Source organism: Phalacrocorax carbo, chromosome 6 (genome assembly GCF_963921805.1).
Source record: "Phalacrocorax carbo chromosome 6, bPhaCar2.1, whole genome shotgun sequence".
In the NCBI taxonomy this organism is placed as follows: Eukaryota; Metazoa; Chordata; class Aves; order Suliformes; family Phalacrocoracidae; genus Phalacrocorax; species Phalacrocorax carbo.
In genome coordinates, this window is record NC_087518.1 from 6,548,693 (window position 1) to 6,565,559 (window position 16,867).

Genomic DNA, 16,867 nt, shown 5'->3' on the forward strand with positions numbered 1-16,867 from the left:
TTATTGTACTCAAACTTAAACTCTGGTTATTTACCACTTGCTACGAAATAAAACTTCACCTTTAAAATGTAGGGGTGTTTTCCCTACTGCATTCTCGGTGACAAAACGCTACAGCAAAGCTGCAGTGGCTTGATCTGCCTGAACTGTTGTTTTCATCTCGAGTGAGCACAATTCCTCTCAACTGCTGACCTGCTCATAAAGCTGACCTTCAGTGGGATGTGGTCGGCCGGAGAGAGAATTTTATTTCACTTCTTATGCAGTAAAAGTGACATCTGATTTTCAATGTGAAATTCATCCCCATTTTGGAAGCGGATTTATTTATGGTGTAGGTTGGATAATCTACAGCTGGAAGCGTAAAGAGCTGAGCTCTGTTCTTGAATACATGATACGTGTGGGCAGCCTCCATGCTTTGCACTGAGCGTAAGCGGGGTCAGGATCTGGCCACGGAGCTGTGGGAGTGGGGAAGTGAACAATGCTGGGAAAATCGAGGACTTTTGAAGAGATCATGTTTTAATTCTGTCACTGTTTTTCAATTGTAGGAAGCTAAAGGGGACTATTCCAGGTAATAACATTTTCCTTTCTAATACTGGTGTGCTTGATGGATGTGTTTTTCTGGGTTGGCATTGTACTGCAAACAATCAAAAATGGGGGTAAAGTCCAGCTGCGAGCAGTGGCTGAAGAAAGTGAAATGTGCTGCTGGGCTGGATAAAATCTGAGTCTGCAGGGTGAGTAACGCCTTTTGTGAGCAGGCTCTGAGTCAAAACAGTTTTTCAGGCCATCCCGCTTTGCTCCCCTCTGCATGTGCGGGTGCCAAAGTGGGAGGGGGAGAAAACTCCCACTCTTTCCTACTCGAAAGCCTGTGCTTTGCACTGAGGCTTTGGTCCATCTGGGCAACCTTGCCTGCAACTCTGCCTGTACAGTGGCAGCACGTGTGGAGAGACACGGAGTCCATCAGCTGCCCACGCCAGAGATCAGTGAGCCGCTTTCTTCTGCAGCTGCCCCGTGGGGCCTCTCCCTTCCCGCACTTGACCCGACAGTTGTGTTGTAGCTGGTGTGCGACCCGCTTGCTGGGCTTTAGCCGTCTGAAGCTGCATCATCAGACTGCACTTGCCCTTGGAAATCAATTTTTGCCATGTACTGGTTATGATAACTAGCCACGGGGGGCCGGAGGGAGGACGTGGGGTTGCACTCAAACCTGTTTGAGCCAAGGAAAAGACCTTCAATTAGAAACACCTCACCAAGCAAACAGAAATTCAGAAGGTTGCCTTTGGTCATGTTAATATTTTACTACTTGCTGAGTTTCCATACGGGAGGAGATGTGTGTTTACACTCTAGTTACAACAGCTTTCAAGAATCATGCTTTGAAAATACTCACTGAAGAGCGATGTGCTCAAACGCAGGGAGCATGTCATGCCTGGCTGCCAAAGGCCGCATCAGTGACATGCTTTGCTTTTCCTTCAGCCTGCAGCTGTCAAATAAGTGCCGGTGCTGCTGCTCAAGACCCCTCTTCTCCAAATGCCAGTCCCTTCTGAACACGCTCTGTGTCCTCCTCCTTTTTGTTGGCGTGGTCTCACGCTTGCAGGGAGAAAAAGATGTCCTTGTGATTAAGATCAGCTGGATGGGTTCACTGTACAGACAATTTCTGTTCCTATTCATGCTCTAGACCTGCTTTGTGATCCACAGTGTATTGCTTATAGCTGCAGCGTGCTGCATTTTTCTGTAGAAAGGCTATTCGCCTTGCCTGATGTTGCATGGACGCCCTAAGATATCCTAAGCTTAACTCAGTTTAGGCACAGATAACCAGAGAACCGCCGCTGTCTGACAAACAGTAACTTGTTAAGCTATAGCAACTGGTGGCACATGCTCTGAATTCTCAAGAAAAGGGGTTAAGGTTATAAACTACCTTTGTGGTGAAAACCTCCCTTACGTGGTTTGAACTTAACAGTGACTCCTTATCGTTTGCCGTAAATAGGTTTCAAAGTATTGCTTCACATGCCCAAGAACCGCGTCCGTGGTTATTTTCCGTGCCTCTGTGGACATGTTGCAAGGAGTGGATCGCCTGTGGTTACCTTCAAAAGTATTTAAAGAAAATTGGAGGGAAGAATACTGTGCTACACGAGTGATTTCCCAAGTGCAGCTCTTCCCCTAGCAGTTGCACGAAAATAGCTGCAGCAATTGTTTCCTCTGTTAAACAAAACATATGTTATGCCTCCATAGCAAAGGAGCACGGCCAGCTGTCCCAGGCCCAGTGAGCACACCAGAAGTGAAGGAATTTCATTTTTCATATCACAAGTGGTCATTTGGGCCACTGCTGATAAAGCACTAGCTTAATTACCAGCGTGTTTGAACAAAGATACTGCAGGACCGGTCTCCGCTGCCAGTTTCACCCGTGATAGAGAGAATACGTCCTTGCAGCGGTGCTGTTTGCGCGGTGCGGTTGCCTCTGTTCGCAGTGTCTTGGGTTTGGCGTGTTCTATGTTCGCTGTCGTTTGGCAATTCCTCTTTGAATCACTTCCTGGAATGTGTCTTTGCACCATTTAAGCGTACATGAGAACACACGGGTTAATTTTTTTATATAGGATTAGTGCTGAATGAACACGGGTAGATACAGGAATTGCCTGAAGTCCAAGAGATTAGCTTTCTGGAAATGAAAAACGGGCCAGTCCAGACAATGCTGGTGATCTCTGCCTGGCTGATTTTCCACACACCCCGCAGGGAGCTTTTCCATGGGGATGTGTCCCGCAGCAGGGTCACTGTGCAGCATTGCCCCCGACTTCAGCTGCGAGCAGGCAGGTCAGTACCAGGATCCAAACGCTTCAAACTCCTGCGGCTCTGCAGTAACCCCTTTCCCAATCCGCTGCTCAAATTCTCAGATAACGTCTTGATGGCAGAGAGCAGCAATCTCCCGAGAAACACCCTCCCTTACCCCGTGCCGAGTGGGTGAGCACATTCTTTTGAAATCTGTTTATTTTCAGTGAGCAAACCTGATGTGTGGGCGCTCGGAGAAAGTAAAAACTTTTCATTTCTTCGCCTGCACAAAGGTCACTCTGGAGGGACTTTGCAGACTGGTAGCACTGACAGTGTGAAAGTAGCAGGGTCTTTGGGGTTTAGTCCTTGCAGGTGGTTTGCAGCAGGACCCCAGGGTCTTGGGCTGTTAGGACGAGGGTATGCGCCTTATCATTCGGAGAGAGGCTTTATGTAAGATAAACTGCCCAAGTCTAACTCTGAGAGGACCCTGGCTTTTAAGATATCTTGATAAAACTTAAGTACGTGCTTCAAAATTGCACACACAGCATGTCCGTTGCTTATGTGCCTGTTTTGGATGGCTCTGGTTTCTCGGAGGCAGTCTAAAATGACCGCGGGCAGCAGGAGGAATGATTAATGAAGATGACAGTGGACCACGATCGGTGTAGCTCACTGCACACCCAGTTCCTTTTCCTGTTTGCTGAACTGGTGATCCCAGCTAAGATAACTATCCCCTGTGTGTGATGAAGAGCATGTCACAGGGATGCTCGGTGGGCCGTTCCTCTCCTCTTTACATGGGACACTGTCGGGGCTGCCAAGGGCAGAGCGGTTCCTCCTGAGAGTCCTGCAGCTGTGATGTTTCCAGCAAATCTGGGGTGCTGCAAGCCTGTGGCTCTCTGCCTTCCTCTGCAACAGCTCAGCATGCTTTGCTCGAGAGGAGGGATGTACCGCTTTGCTCGTGTTTGCTTTTCATGACTCATGTATGGCTGCCAGTTCCCTGCTTCCCTTTTTAAACTGAATTCCTACCAGATTTTCTCCAGTTCCTATAATAAGAACCCAAGCAAAGTATTGGTCATTAATAGTAGTTTTGAAACTCTGCATTAGTTAATTGCTCTCTTCTGCGCTTACATTTGCAAATGAAACAGAAAAAGCTGCAAGCCTAGTTTTACAAAATCTTGTTAATTCAACTCTATGTGAAGGTTCTGAAAAGAGAATTTGATTCAAGTTGCAGCTTCTGGCATTGTTCAGTTTTTTGGGAAAAAAAGGCCATATTTATTTTAGAAATTTTATTTAAGTTTTAAAGAAAGCTAATATCTTGGCAGGCAAGCAAAATGATAGATCAGTCTGGTAATTATTCATCATATAAATATGCAGTATGTTAAGTCCTGCCTCCTTGGGAAATAAATGATTTAGCTGGTTTTAGTTTACAGACTAAGCATCTGCCCTCAAAAATGCTGTGCAATAGTATATAGTATTATTTTTCTTTGTAGCTTGATGAAAGAGATAGTTTGTAACTGAGATGTCCTAAATGCTGTCCTTCTAGCATTAGAAAAATGTTCATTAAAATCAGATTAGCTACAGGAAAGTATTAGCTATATAAGGAAAGTAACTTTTAAAAAAAGTTTGTTTTCTGACTGATAAGCTTGGATCATACTTTCCTCAGTAACACTTCCAGGACTGAAACCCAGCCATGCTCCCTGAAACTTAATTAAATTGCTGGAGGAGGGCTTCCATTTTCTTTAAATAGCTGACACGCAAGATTTTGATTCTGGCCTGTGGGCTGCAGAGATAACTCCCGACTGGTATAACATAACACAGACAAAATAATGAATTCCTGATAGCTGACATGTACGAGGCACCAGGGTTTATCATTACGTGGGTGATAAATGCGGTTTGCAAAAGGAAAAGGTTTGTGTGAAAGAGATCCCTGCAAACTGCAGCTATGGAGTAATTGGTTCAGAAACTCCCAGATTTACAAACTTTACTGAGGAAAAAGTAAAGTGCTTGGTCTAGGTGCAGAAAGCTTTTATTAACAGTTTGCTCCTAATTAAGTGTGAGTGCTCACTATTAGATTTTTGGGTAGCATTTGCGTGGGAAGTTGACTATTTTGCCAGACAAATTGGAAAATCTGGTAGAAAAGAATGTGGAAATGATAATGCAGGCAGAGCTGGAAAATAGGTGCTTGGAAGAACTTAACAATTGTCTGATAGCCAAGCACCTGTTCACTGTACTGCTTACCCCACGATTAAGGTAGCTTTAGAAACAGGACACACCTGAGATTTGCTGGAGAGAGCTTGTCCAGCCTGTTTTTGGAAATCTCACCGGGTTCATATGACCAAACTCCAGGTGTGGCCACGGCCAGGACTCGGGTTGGAGCAGAAACAACAATTTGGACCAAATCTCCCAGTTGTTGCTTCTCTCCTATCTGGTTTGCATCCTGGAGAGGTCTCAGAGGGCTCAGGGTGGATCCACGTGGCATGAATGGAGCCCACCTCATGGGTGCCAGCCACTAACGGGTGCTCAGGCTGTGGGGCCAGGTTAGAGCTGGCCTAAAGAAAGCCTTGAAATGGGTACAGCGTGCGTGTCAGGTCCCCAGCACAAACCCTTGTGCTCCACAGACCTGCTCCTCTTTAGGCTGCCCTGTTGGGGAAGGAGACCTGTTGTGAACCGTTCACTGGAAGCTCTTTTTCAGGGCCATTGGGATTGGGGGTGGGTTACAAGGGGCCATCTGCACTGGTCTTATGCGGAGGCTGAGGACCTGAGCACAATCTGGATGCGTCTTTCAGCCCCCGAGGATTTCCTTCCATGTGTATCTGTAGGTGATACAAAAGAGGTGGTGGGTCCACCATAGGATTCACTCTCAGGGCATCCATCTGGTGCCTGTCATAGGCAACACTGTGGTTTAGTGTTTGATTATTTTTTTTTTTTCCCCCCCGTGCAAGTGCACTTTTAAAATGTCCATATACCGAGGCTTTCCCTCGCGTGACCCACTGCTCCCTGTGGGCTGCGTCTGCCTCGCTGTAAATCAGTGCTCAGCACTGGTGCTGCAGTTTTGCTCCTTGTGTTCCACGGCTGCTTGTTTGCCAAGTGAGTCATTGCGTATTTTGCCTTTCAGCTGCAACTCTGCACGATTTTTCTTTAAATACCTTGCTAGGCATTTGCTCGTGAACCATTAACTCTGTCTCAGTCAAACCCAGCTGTGTGCTTTCCTGAGCTCCCTCTTTTGTAAGAAAGAACTAATTTGAAACAAGATGAGCAAAGCCTTATTAACTTAGAGCCTGTTTGCTGAGGGGGTTGATGATTTATTTCACTTTGTTTAGGAACTTCTAATGAACCAAGGTATTAAATAAGCAAGTTTAGGGGAAGTCATGTTTGATATATATTTCATACAATGATAATGATTCCCCTACTTGATTACGTATCAGATATCCACTTTCCCAAAGAGCTCTCTGCTTAATTGAATTTTTTATACTCTCTTCAGAGAAGTTGAAAACTACAGTAATATTTCTCTAGCAGTGTGCAAGTCTCGCTTTTGTTGATGAGTCACTGCAGTTTGGTTTTGGGGTTGTACACCCCAGTGTACGAGGAGGAACAGGTAGCCAAGGTAAGGCAGCGTGTGGAGGGGAGCCCCTGAACTCCATCTCATGGAGCACTTAGGCAGCAGTTCTGAGATGAAAATGTTCTTTCCTGGTGTTTTATTTTTCAATGAAAAGTGGAAATTCACTGTGTAAACCAGATTAAAAAAAAAAAATTAGTTAAAACACCAATTTTCTGCTAGACTTTTAACAGCAAAAGGGGTTTTTTTTTTCTACTAGTGCTACTTGTAGATTCATACAGTTCAGGGCAGACCAAAGTGCACATAGGCTCTCCAGTAATGTCATTTTAATGGTTTGGGTTTTTTTACAATTTCCTATTTTAAAGCTTTCTGAAAGGGCTCTCAAGGAATTTGTATAGTATGCTTATTACGTAGCAGAAGAATTAGGCTGAATTAAGTGGAGGCACTGGGTGAAATGAGCGAAAAGGATTACATGAAGAGGGAAAAAAAAAGCACGTTTTCAGTAATTTAATAATCTGATCTCATGGGATTTACACTGCTGTATGCAAGTAGTAACTTTAGTATTTACACATAATTATGGCAGTTTGGTAAGGAACATGCATTTTTAGATTTCCTATGCGTGATGTTTGTACAGTTTCCTGAGGGGCAGCAAAAGCGTGGTTGTGTTTTGTCCTCTCTAACTGTCCCTCCACAGTCCTTTCTTTTCTTAGTTTTCCTTTTCCCTCCACAGTCCTTTCTTTTCTTAGTTTTCCTTTAAGGCCCTTTGAACTCGGAGAAGCAGTGCTACAGTGGGTACCACCCAGCCACCTAGGAGGGGCTTTTGTGTGTGCTCTGCATCCAAAGCAGGTGGGAGACAAGGCAAGCTTGGTGCCAGAAAATTCATCATCCCTCAAGTTGTCTCCCATGCAGGGGACATAGCTGGGGAGACGTTGCTGTCGTAGCTGTTAGGCATGGAGTAGCATTGTGGCATCCACAGCCTTAGGCAGAAGACGCTCTCCCCCTTGTCCCTAGGAATTCTCTCAAGGACAGGTTCAGCATTAAAACTCATTGCCTTTTCCTGTTGCAAAATGAAATTTCATGGATTTTGCGTTATCATGTATTCACTTCCCTTCTGCTGAATATCTGGAAAACTTTGTCATGTCTACAGAGAGCTTCTCCAGTCTCACACTGTCAGCTGTGAGCAGGAGTTTGGGCTCTGGTGTGACTCTGAGCAACACCCTCACTTTGAAAAAGCAAAAATAAATCTCTCTTGCTTTTCCTTCCCTTGGTGGTTGGGATCTGTCACGTGGGGTGTATTTTGTGCTTTGAGGAAATGGAACGACAGCTTTTCAGCCTCAGCTTTTTTGCTTTTGCAGATTTGTCAGGTCTTTATCGTTATTTGGATACTTTATTTTTCTTGTGGTTCCACATATCTCTGTATCAGCACGCAGGGCTGTGATAACAAGCTTTAAACTTTGCTGCTGTATTCAGACATGCTAAAAACCCACAACTAATATGGCTAAGCTGACTTTTGTGTGAACAGGAAGAAAGCGTGAATGTTAGAAATAACAGTCTGTTGTTGCGAGGAAGGGTTTGGGATCCTTCAAACGTCGTATCAACTGTCAATGGTGTAATGCTCTGCAGTAAATCCCCAGGTAAAGCAGAGCCATTCTGCTTCCCGTCTGGTCTGATAGAGGAGCACTGCTAACGCGTGCTGTCGGTACGGCTGAGCAGCTCTGTGAACGTGGGTATACTGTACCAGATCGGTGGGACTGCGAGCCATCGCCAACAGTCGGTGTGCTGTGCAAGGACCAAAGGAGTTTATCTTCAGAATGTTCATATTTCACATCAAGAGCTGTAAAAGACCCGAGAATTTAAGGCAGGTTCAGGTCGCAGATTTTCTCAAGCTTTGGAGAACCGCTTGGTCAGCACCCCATTCCTCATCTGCGAAGTGGAAATACGAACGGTTCCTCATCTGCCAAGGTGGCTCTGGGAGCAGCTCGGCTTCTCACTTGTCTGGTCCCCATGTCCTCAGATAGAGAAGTGAATGCATATGGCTGATATGAGAAGTGTTGCTTGTTCCTTGGCGCTCTCTGTCCATCTCCCAAAAGCCAACCAGTAAGGTCACCGGACCCCCGTGAGATCGGTAGGTGCTGCTGCCACTTCCTGAGAGTTAGGCAGGGCTCAGGAAGCAGAGAAATGAGCTTAAAGGAGCACGGCTGGAGGTCAGGCCCAGGGGTCCAAGGCTGTGCTGAGTGTGGGGAGGGGTTGCCCTGCCCCAGCCATGCTTTGTGTTTGGTGCAGGTCCCTCTCAAGCTGTGAAACTAAAGCTGTTGTTGCAGCACAGTGTGGGAATCCATAGCACGGCCACAGCATAGATATACACAAGCCTGGTGTTGAAAAAGCCGTCTGCACTGCTTATCGTGTTCCTTTTCACATACAGGGTTTGGAAGGCTCTTAGAAATGCTCCTTCAAATACCTTTCTGAGCAGGAGGTTCCTATCTGGTATTCAAGTGGCAGACTTTGCAGCCCTGTCCCAGGCAAAGCTCCCTGCTGGTGCGGGGGTTTAAGGTTCAGCTCTGGCTGTCCTGCGCCGGTGGGAGCCCCTTGTTCGTGGCCTTTCCAGATCATGGTTTTCCTTCAATAGAAAAATAACTTTCTTGAGTGTGCCAGCAGACCATAAACTGAAAGGTTGGGAAATGATGGGAAACGTCTGGCATTTGTCACAAAAGAGGATTTGTCAAGAGAGCACATTTCAAAATCCTGCTGCCAGGATCCTGCTGCTCTGACACACTCGAAAGCTGCTAAATCCATCGTCTCCCCCCATACCTTCCCTGCTCTATCTTCCTTCCCCCACATTTTTTCTCTTGCACTTTTAACCCCACGCATTATTTTTTCCCTGTTGCCTTGCTGCTTCCTCCTCACACCTGTTCCTTGTGGTACCTTGAAAGGCAAACCAACCTCCATGGGAGTGTGAGGTTGCCACGCTCTGCCCTTCCATTTATTTTAAAACAAAACAAAAGCCTACAGAAAAGGCACCTGTTGCTGAAGCAGTCCAGCTGCAGTGTGATGGGCCATGTTGCCGGCTCTCATCTGTGAACCTATGGAATGGGAGCACCTCGGAGAGCTTGGTGATGCTACCCTAAGCCTGGTCACTTCAGAAAGTCAATTCAGGACCAGGCTGGGGTGTGGGCAGCAACATGGGATGTTCTTGTGCTGTTACAGCGTTGCTTGTAATCACATAGCAAAGGAATTTAGTGGTTATTCTCAAGAAATAGGACCATTACTAACACCATCTGAGTAACCTGACCAGCCCTCTGAAAACTTAGATTGTCAAGCTTTCAAGTACCTAGTCTAGTTGTGTGCTGTTTCTATGTATTTATTTTGCTAGCTTTAAATATCTTGAACAGGATAAGAAGAAAAATCCTGATGGAAAGTTTTTGAAGCACCTTTCCAATGCAGGGTAATATCGTATCATCCTTTAGCTGTGAAGCTCCAGATCTGCTTGTATCTCACACGTGATTCTCATGTCTACTGATTTTTAGGTGTGCATGAAATTACTTTCGGGTTAACTTGAGAGGTTGGTTGATATTTTCTAAAAACAAGGCCACTCGAAATTCTACCTGTGAAATGCCTAAAATGCATGTCAAGAATTCACTGACTAGAAAATCGTGACATTCAGAAAGACCCAAAAGTTGACTTGTTCTAATGATCACAAAGCAACACACGAGTAAGTATTTATGTGAGGTCAAGAGGCTTCAACAGTAGGGGAAAATCACTATACAATGCACTTTACCCAGTGATAAATTCCTGCCTTATAAAGTGTTACCAACTTTCAGCAGAGGCAGACACACCTGCCATCGCTTTAGTCGGTTCAAAGTTGTCTGAAGTCCTATGCTTATCAAGTTGTTCATATTTACAAGGATGATGAGGGCGGATAAGCTTTTATGTTGTAGTCCAGTATATTGCTTTTGCTGTTCTGGGTGTGTCTGTTGCTCTTCACATTTTATGCTAATCTCATTAACCACATCTTATTACATCTAAGCACTTACCTGCGTTAGCAACAGGCATGAGCTGTTTTTGACAGTGGGTGCAGGGAGAAGCCTGGGCAGCCATTGACAAATAGTCCTAATTAGCACAGATCTGTAAATCTTTGCCTAGCAGGGAGTGTTGTATCACTCGATTACAAGCTGTGAAGCTGTACTTTCTGAGAGCATAAATATGTAAGTCTTTTTTAATTTTCAGTAATGTGCTTTAGACAGCGCGTGCCACCAGGATCTGGCTTGGGTCCTCCTAGATTTCTGGTGGGGTTTTAGCAAAATGCCTAAAATTCACTGTAATGTCAGCGAGTTGTTGGAAGTACATGGGATTGGTCCTGGTTTGCTGCTAGAGGTAGTAGTTTGAATGTGGGTACTCCTCTTTGTAGTATGGTATGTGTTTAAATATTGCTGTAGATTATTTTAGAGATAAGCTGCCCTTCCGTCTCCGTAGAGCTGACACTGATGAGCGGGATGTGCTGCTGGGGACAGCATCTTGCCCGACATTTGTTTATGTTGGCACAGCAAATTAAACGTGGACAGTACCAGGAATGCAAGCTGAGGTTCGGTGTGAGGAGGGTCTGATGCAGATTTTCATTAATACTGCCCAGATCGGTGCAAATTCTGCTCAATATCTGCCAGAGAGAAAACTCCCATTTAGAGGGTGGAATAGGAAGGAAAGGGTCTGTCTGCTGGTTTTCTTTAATTCTTCTCCACAGTGGAAAAATACTTGAGATGAGAGTTTCCTATATTCTCCTCCTGGGGAATAAACAAACCTTTTGCCAAAAAATGTTCAATCCTGTTGGCTCTGGGCGGTTTAAGTTTATGTATTGAAATTATGCCAAGAACCACCAGTCAAGAAGTCCCCTCCGAGGCAGAGGTCAGATTAAATGCAAGTGGGCCTCCCCATCCCAACAGCTGAGTCCTCCTCCTGCCCTGATGAGAACCGACCATGGACACGCCAGATACAACACTGGTGTGTTTGGCTGGTAGATAGCGTAGACAGTTGGACATCTGGAGCCGGCGCTGTCTGCCCTGTGGTTTCTGTATTGCCTTGTGATTGTTCTAAAACCAAACAGGAACAGGTAATAATTCAAACCGTCACTCCTGTTATCTGGAGTTGTCACCTCGGGGAGCAGCTGGGTCTCGGAGGGCTTGGGAAAGTGATCCTGAAGGTCAAGGGGAGACGTGCTTGGGCTCCTCGGTGCAGATAAAGTGATAATGAACTCTGTGGAAGGAGGGGGAGAGGACCATTTGAGGCTTTTATTATCCCTGAAGCTGTGAATCATCCCAGTGCTAATCCTCGGACGTGCAGTCAGCAGATCTGGGCTGCCGCGTGCCAGCCTGCACTGTCTGAAGGCATCCAGCGTGCAAGGAGCTGTGCCCTGTTTCCTCCGAGTCTTTTACATTTTTCTGGGATTGTTTCATGCTTTATCTTAGAATTCTGGAGGAAAAAATAAAATCCTCATGTGGCTTCTCAGAGACTTTCAGGCCTTGTGAGTCCATTTTGATGGACTCCCTTCAGCTGCAGATGGACGGGATGGTGTGCCTGAACCTCAGGGTATGAGGTTGGGTCCCTTCAGGAAGGCAAGTCCTGAAGGCCAAATTTGACTTGTAAAAGAAGTATATTCTCTGCTCTTGTGAGAAGATGGATAGGTTTGTGGATTGGCAGAACAACAGAGAAGGTCCAGCTCTGCTGTAAGTCGTCACAGCTCTATGGACTCTGCCTGCTAACAAACTGCACCAGGGCCCGTGGTTCTGGGTCAGTGCTGGAGGGTCGTGCCCGCATCATGGCACAGATGTGATTGCAAACCTCTGGTGACTATGTGTCCCAGCTTAGAGCCCACAAACCTTGTCGGGGAGATGAGTGAGCTGGCTGGCTGGTGCTCAGTTTAAATTAATCACTCAAGCTTAACTAGCACTCTTGTTTTGTCATTTGATCAGGATAAAGTAAGTACCTACTCAACCAGGTTCAGAGGTGAGGGGCCCAAACACCAAACGGGAAGGCGAGTAGCCCCGCTGGAGGCCACAAGTTGTGCAAAAGGTGGCATTTCAGAGCATGGGAGGACGCAGCTGCCAGGATTCATAGCATTTCTGCAGAGTCTCCGTGGCGGTGAGGCTACTGGCCCTGTAATAGCTGGTGAAGGAGAGCTTAGGCTCTCTCCACCTGTCTGCGGTGGTTTTGGCTGGGGGGGGTCACCTGTCCCCCCGCCCGGCTGCATCTGCTGGAGCTCAGCTCTCACTCCTGGCATCAGCCTCGTTAGTGCTTCAGTCCTCACTCGGGCGTTTTGTTGTTCGCTGGCAATGAGGTTCCTAAATAGGGGTTTAGAGACCAACCGTTAAAGCTCTTACTGTAAATATTGCGGGTTGAGAATCTATATTTAGAGGAGCAGCCCTTTTGTTTGGTAAAATGAGCTATTTTATTACTGCTTCCTTCCAAAACCTCTTCTACTTCACTGTATTTCCCTGCCAACCCTGACTGCTGCAGCAGCCGTTGCAGTTACGAATCAAGCATAAAAGTAGGGGGAAATTTTTATTTTATATAGTCAGTTATCCTGTGAGTATATGATTGGAGTTGGAAGGGACCTTAGGAGGTTGTCTGGCCAAACCTCCTGCTCCAAGAGGAGTCAGCTGTGAGATCAGGCCAGGTTGCTCAGCGCTTGGTTTTTTGGTTTGGGGTTCTTTTTTTTATTTTTTGCTCTGGTTTCTGAGGCCTCAGGAGGGTGTGCTCTGTCTGCAGTTTCGTGTGTCCCTACAAAACCCTGGTAATCTACCTTCTCGCTGCAAGCTGAGATGTCCTGCAGCCTTTTGATCCCATCAAAACGCGCTTTTAAGGGGTGAATAAAAACCCCTCAGCTTTTGTGAGCACTGGGAGGAGAGATCCTGATTTTCTAGCCAGCTGTCCCCGTTTGTGGCACTTGGGTGCTGGCCAGCTTGCGAAGTGCATATCCCTGGCAGAAGAGTGCTGGCCCGGCAAAGCTCAGCAGCAACAGCTCCTCGGCGCTAATTGACCCCCTTCTTGGCAACTTCATCAAAGATTTTGAAGAATAAATAGGCTGTTGATTGAACTGTTTCCTCGTCCCCAGAGGTGGTCCCTCTTAGTCAGGATTGAGGCACATTATCAGGGCTGGGGAAGAAGCTTGCAGAGCGATTAGCCTGTGCTCGCTAAGGAACAAAAAGCTTTAATTTACTGTGCCTTCCATGTGACATCTGCCATGTGAGACGGGAACGTGGTAGGGGTTTGCTGCCTCCTCCATCTGCAGAGGTTGAGCTGCGGTGCCCGCGGAGCAGATTTCTGTGCTCTGGTCTGCTCTGCTGATGCACAGGGCGCTGATTTTTGAGGGAAGAGGGGGAACGTAGCTCAGATGGAAACTCTAACAGTGGAGTCTGAAAACAGAGGTCAGGAGCAGGAAAACACCTTCAAGGAAAGCCTAGATGCAGAAGTCAACGCGGATGCTGATGGATGTGACTGATGCATTCTTTACATAGGAAAGTCGTGTTGCTGCTTGTTGGCGCTGCTGCGAAGGCATGCAGAAATCCGGCAGAAACGAGGCATGCAAGTTTCAGCTGACTAATTAATGGAGCATATAAAGAGAAAATATTAACTATTTTACTCATGCCTGTAAATAGGTTTTTAAATATTCTGCTGGGGGTTTTTGTGACAAACTGCATTCACGTACTTCAACACCCTTTATTTCAGTCCAGGCCTGGCCTGGAGTCCAAAATATTTGAACTTTCTGTCGAATGGGCAGTCCAGGAAAACTGTATTCAGGGAAAATACTTTAAAATATATGAACTGAAATCCTTTGTTTTGAATCAGCTCAGCGTTAAACTCTGAGATTTGGCAAATACCGTGCTGTTTCATGAAATTTATTGTCTAGAGGTAGGATTTTAGCTGAAGATAGAGCAAAAGTTAGCACTAGAAGCCTTGCTTTTGAGCAGAGGCTTTCCTTCTGCAGGCTCATTCTGCACTCAGCAAATAGAGTGAGGTTGTGCAAAGTAAATACTGATACGGTGCTCCCGCCACAGTGGCCCAAGAATCACGTGTCTGTATAATGAGTTACAACGGGAGCCTGCATGACACCGTATACATCACTGTCATGTGAGAGGGCCTATAGAGTTACGTTGCTAAGACAGCCTGATATGGGGCAATGCGTCATGTTCTTGGGTAGCAAATACAGTCCTTTCCTTCTGCTGAAACTGATTGCATCTATGATTCACTAGTAGTGACCCCGTGCTGTTTTTGGTTTTTAGTGATGAAAACACTAGAAAAGACTTGAAGACACTGCCTGTCTTTCCTACCAAGACACTGCAGGAGCATCCATCACTTGCTTACTGGTGAGCTATTGAATTTAAAATGTAAATCATTGCTGTGAATGGTAATGACAAGATCCCTTTTAAACAGTTTTGCAAACTCTTTTAAAAGCTTTTGGCCCGCATGATGTAGGACTTGGAGTTAATTGCTCGTGTTCAAGCATATCCAGTTTTTAGAAGTTCTTGCATAAATTATGCAAGATCCGATGCAAATCCCTCATTGAAAGTTTGCTGAAATCAAATTGCTGGATGAGAAACTGCGGGATCAGAATATGCGGGGACCGCGCATTAGAAAGAGCGGAAATCTGAACTCCAGCCAAGCTTTGCAAAAGCACCTTGCTCTTGGACTGTCACATAGTAGAGCCTCTGTGGTGGGTTGACCTTGGCTGGGTGCCAGATGCCCACCCAGCTGCTCCCCTCAACAAGACGGGGGAGAAAATAAGCTAGAGAAGCTGGAAACAGAAAGGCAGGTCCATTTCTGTGGCTTGGATCTGCTGTAAAGGAACACAGCATTTGGGATAAGTCAAAGATATTGTTTCCTTGGGATTGATGCCCGTTGTGCAAGTCTGACTCCCTCATTCATTTCATTTTTTTTGGGCAAGATGTGTACCTGATGGATTTTCAAGCATACCAGTACTTGCTTCTGTTTTGGTTTTTTTTTTCCAGAATGAATACTGCTGGGTTTTATTTTGCTTTAAAGTGTCTGACAATTAAATTTTATTTTGCATTCTGCTAAAACAAAATGTTGAAGTATGTAACAGGAAAAATGCAAAAAGGTCATTGCTGAAAAATCTATATTTCTTCACCTATGAAATGTCAGGGGAAAATACACTGGAAGGAAAGCATTTCTGGTTTAACTTCTTCTGTCTTACATATGGAGCATTAACTATCCTTTGAAGTTTCAGTCCTTTAGAACGTGAAAATGAATTTATACAATTAGTACCATTATTCTGCAGCAGCATCTGCAGCCGAGCAGGCTGATCCGAAACGATTCATTAATTAGTCTGGAACGCGGCGTGCAATGGCAGGGATCAGCCAAGCAGCTCCACGCTGCTTAATGAAGGGTGGGAAAGAAATCGGTAAGAAGCAGAATGTAAACTAGAGTGAGACATGTACAGAGGGACACTTCTCTGCATGCCGAGCAGGCGTCTGAATTTCGACAGATGCCGTCACACGTGAACAAAGTCACTGAGCGTCTAAATTGGGTTTTGTGCTTGTTTTGCAGTGAGGACAGAGTAATTGAGCATTATACACAAATTAAAGGTCTGACCAGAGGACAAGCCATTGTTCAGTGAGTATGACACCTGTTAATTTGTGAAGATGATAATTTTTACTTTTTTTTTCTTGTTGAGAAGTGGCAATGCAGGCTGTTTTGGTCATTGTTGCTTGCAAGCTTTACCATTTGTATCTGTCAGGTTCTTTTTTTGTTGAGTTATATTTCAGGGTTAAAATGTTTGAAGTTTCAGATTTCACAGGTTTCCAGTTCAGGTTTTGTGTCCTCATTCAAATACCTCAAATATAAAAGAGATTATTTGGACCTTACTTTATTGGAAGACTCTTCTCCATACCCACACCAAACTCTTGGTTTTTCCATCAAACTCCTAATGGCGAGTATTTCCTTAGGTCCTGCAAAAAACCCAAATGCATGCTTGTTGAAATGTTCAGAATCTGGCTTTCAAAAGAACAAGGTCTTCCAAGATGCATACAAAGCCCATGGAATTTTATTTTTTTAATTTACTGTTAATATTACTGTACTTCCTACAGGCAAATGCAGTGGGACGTGGTACGAACTGAGGAATCTGAGATGATTGCCACGCTTCATGCAGGCAACTTGCAGGTTTTTCTCACGTAGCTTGGTGCCTGCAACTCTGCCTCAGTAATATGGGGGCTTCTTTCAATAGGAACAAGGGAAAAAATTTGTCTGTTCAGTGGTTGTCTGAATTGTCCCATGAAACAGTGGTACAACTGCATACGCACTTGCATTTGGAGCCTATCCACTGTAACCAAAGCACCGTAATGGAATAATTATAGGCAGATCTTTACCACCAATGTTTCCCAAAAGGCTCACATGTTCAGTTCAGAATTTTTACTTTCAGTTCTCTGACCTTCTGATAAGAGATTGAATGTTTTGTTGTATGAGAGGTTTTCCATTCGCTTTAGCTGGGCCGAAATACCACATCTTTTCCCGAGCCAGGATGCTCAGTTTTTTCTGAAAACATGGGCCTTCAATTATTAA

The 16,867-nt window shown here is 45.3% G+C and overlaps 1 protein-coding gene across 7 annotated transcripts in view; it reads left to right on the forward strand.

Annotated features, from left to right (window-relative positions):
• Nucleotides 1–16,867, forward strand: part of FRMD4B (FERM domain containing 4B) — a 136,959-nt gene that overhangs the window by 92,969 nt on the left and 27,123 nt on the right. For all 7 annotated transcript variants that reach the window (XM_064453491.1, XM_064453486.1, XM_064453485.1 and 4 more), the window contains 3 exons: nt 540–562; nt 14,572–14,655; nt 15,857–15,922. In XM_064453491.1, the coding sequence (XP_064309561.1) occupies nt 540–562; nt 14,572–14,655; nt 15,857–15,922 (173 nt within the window). The remainder of the gene's footprint in view (nt 1–539; nt 563–14,571; nt 14,656–15,856; nt 15,923–16,867) is intronic.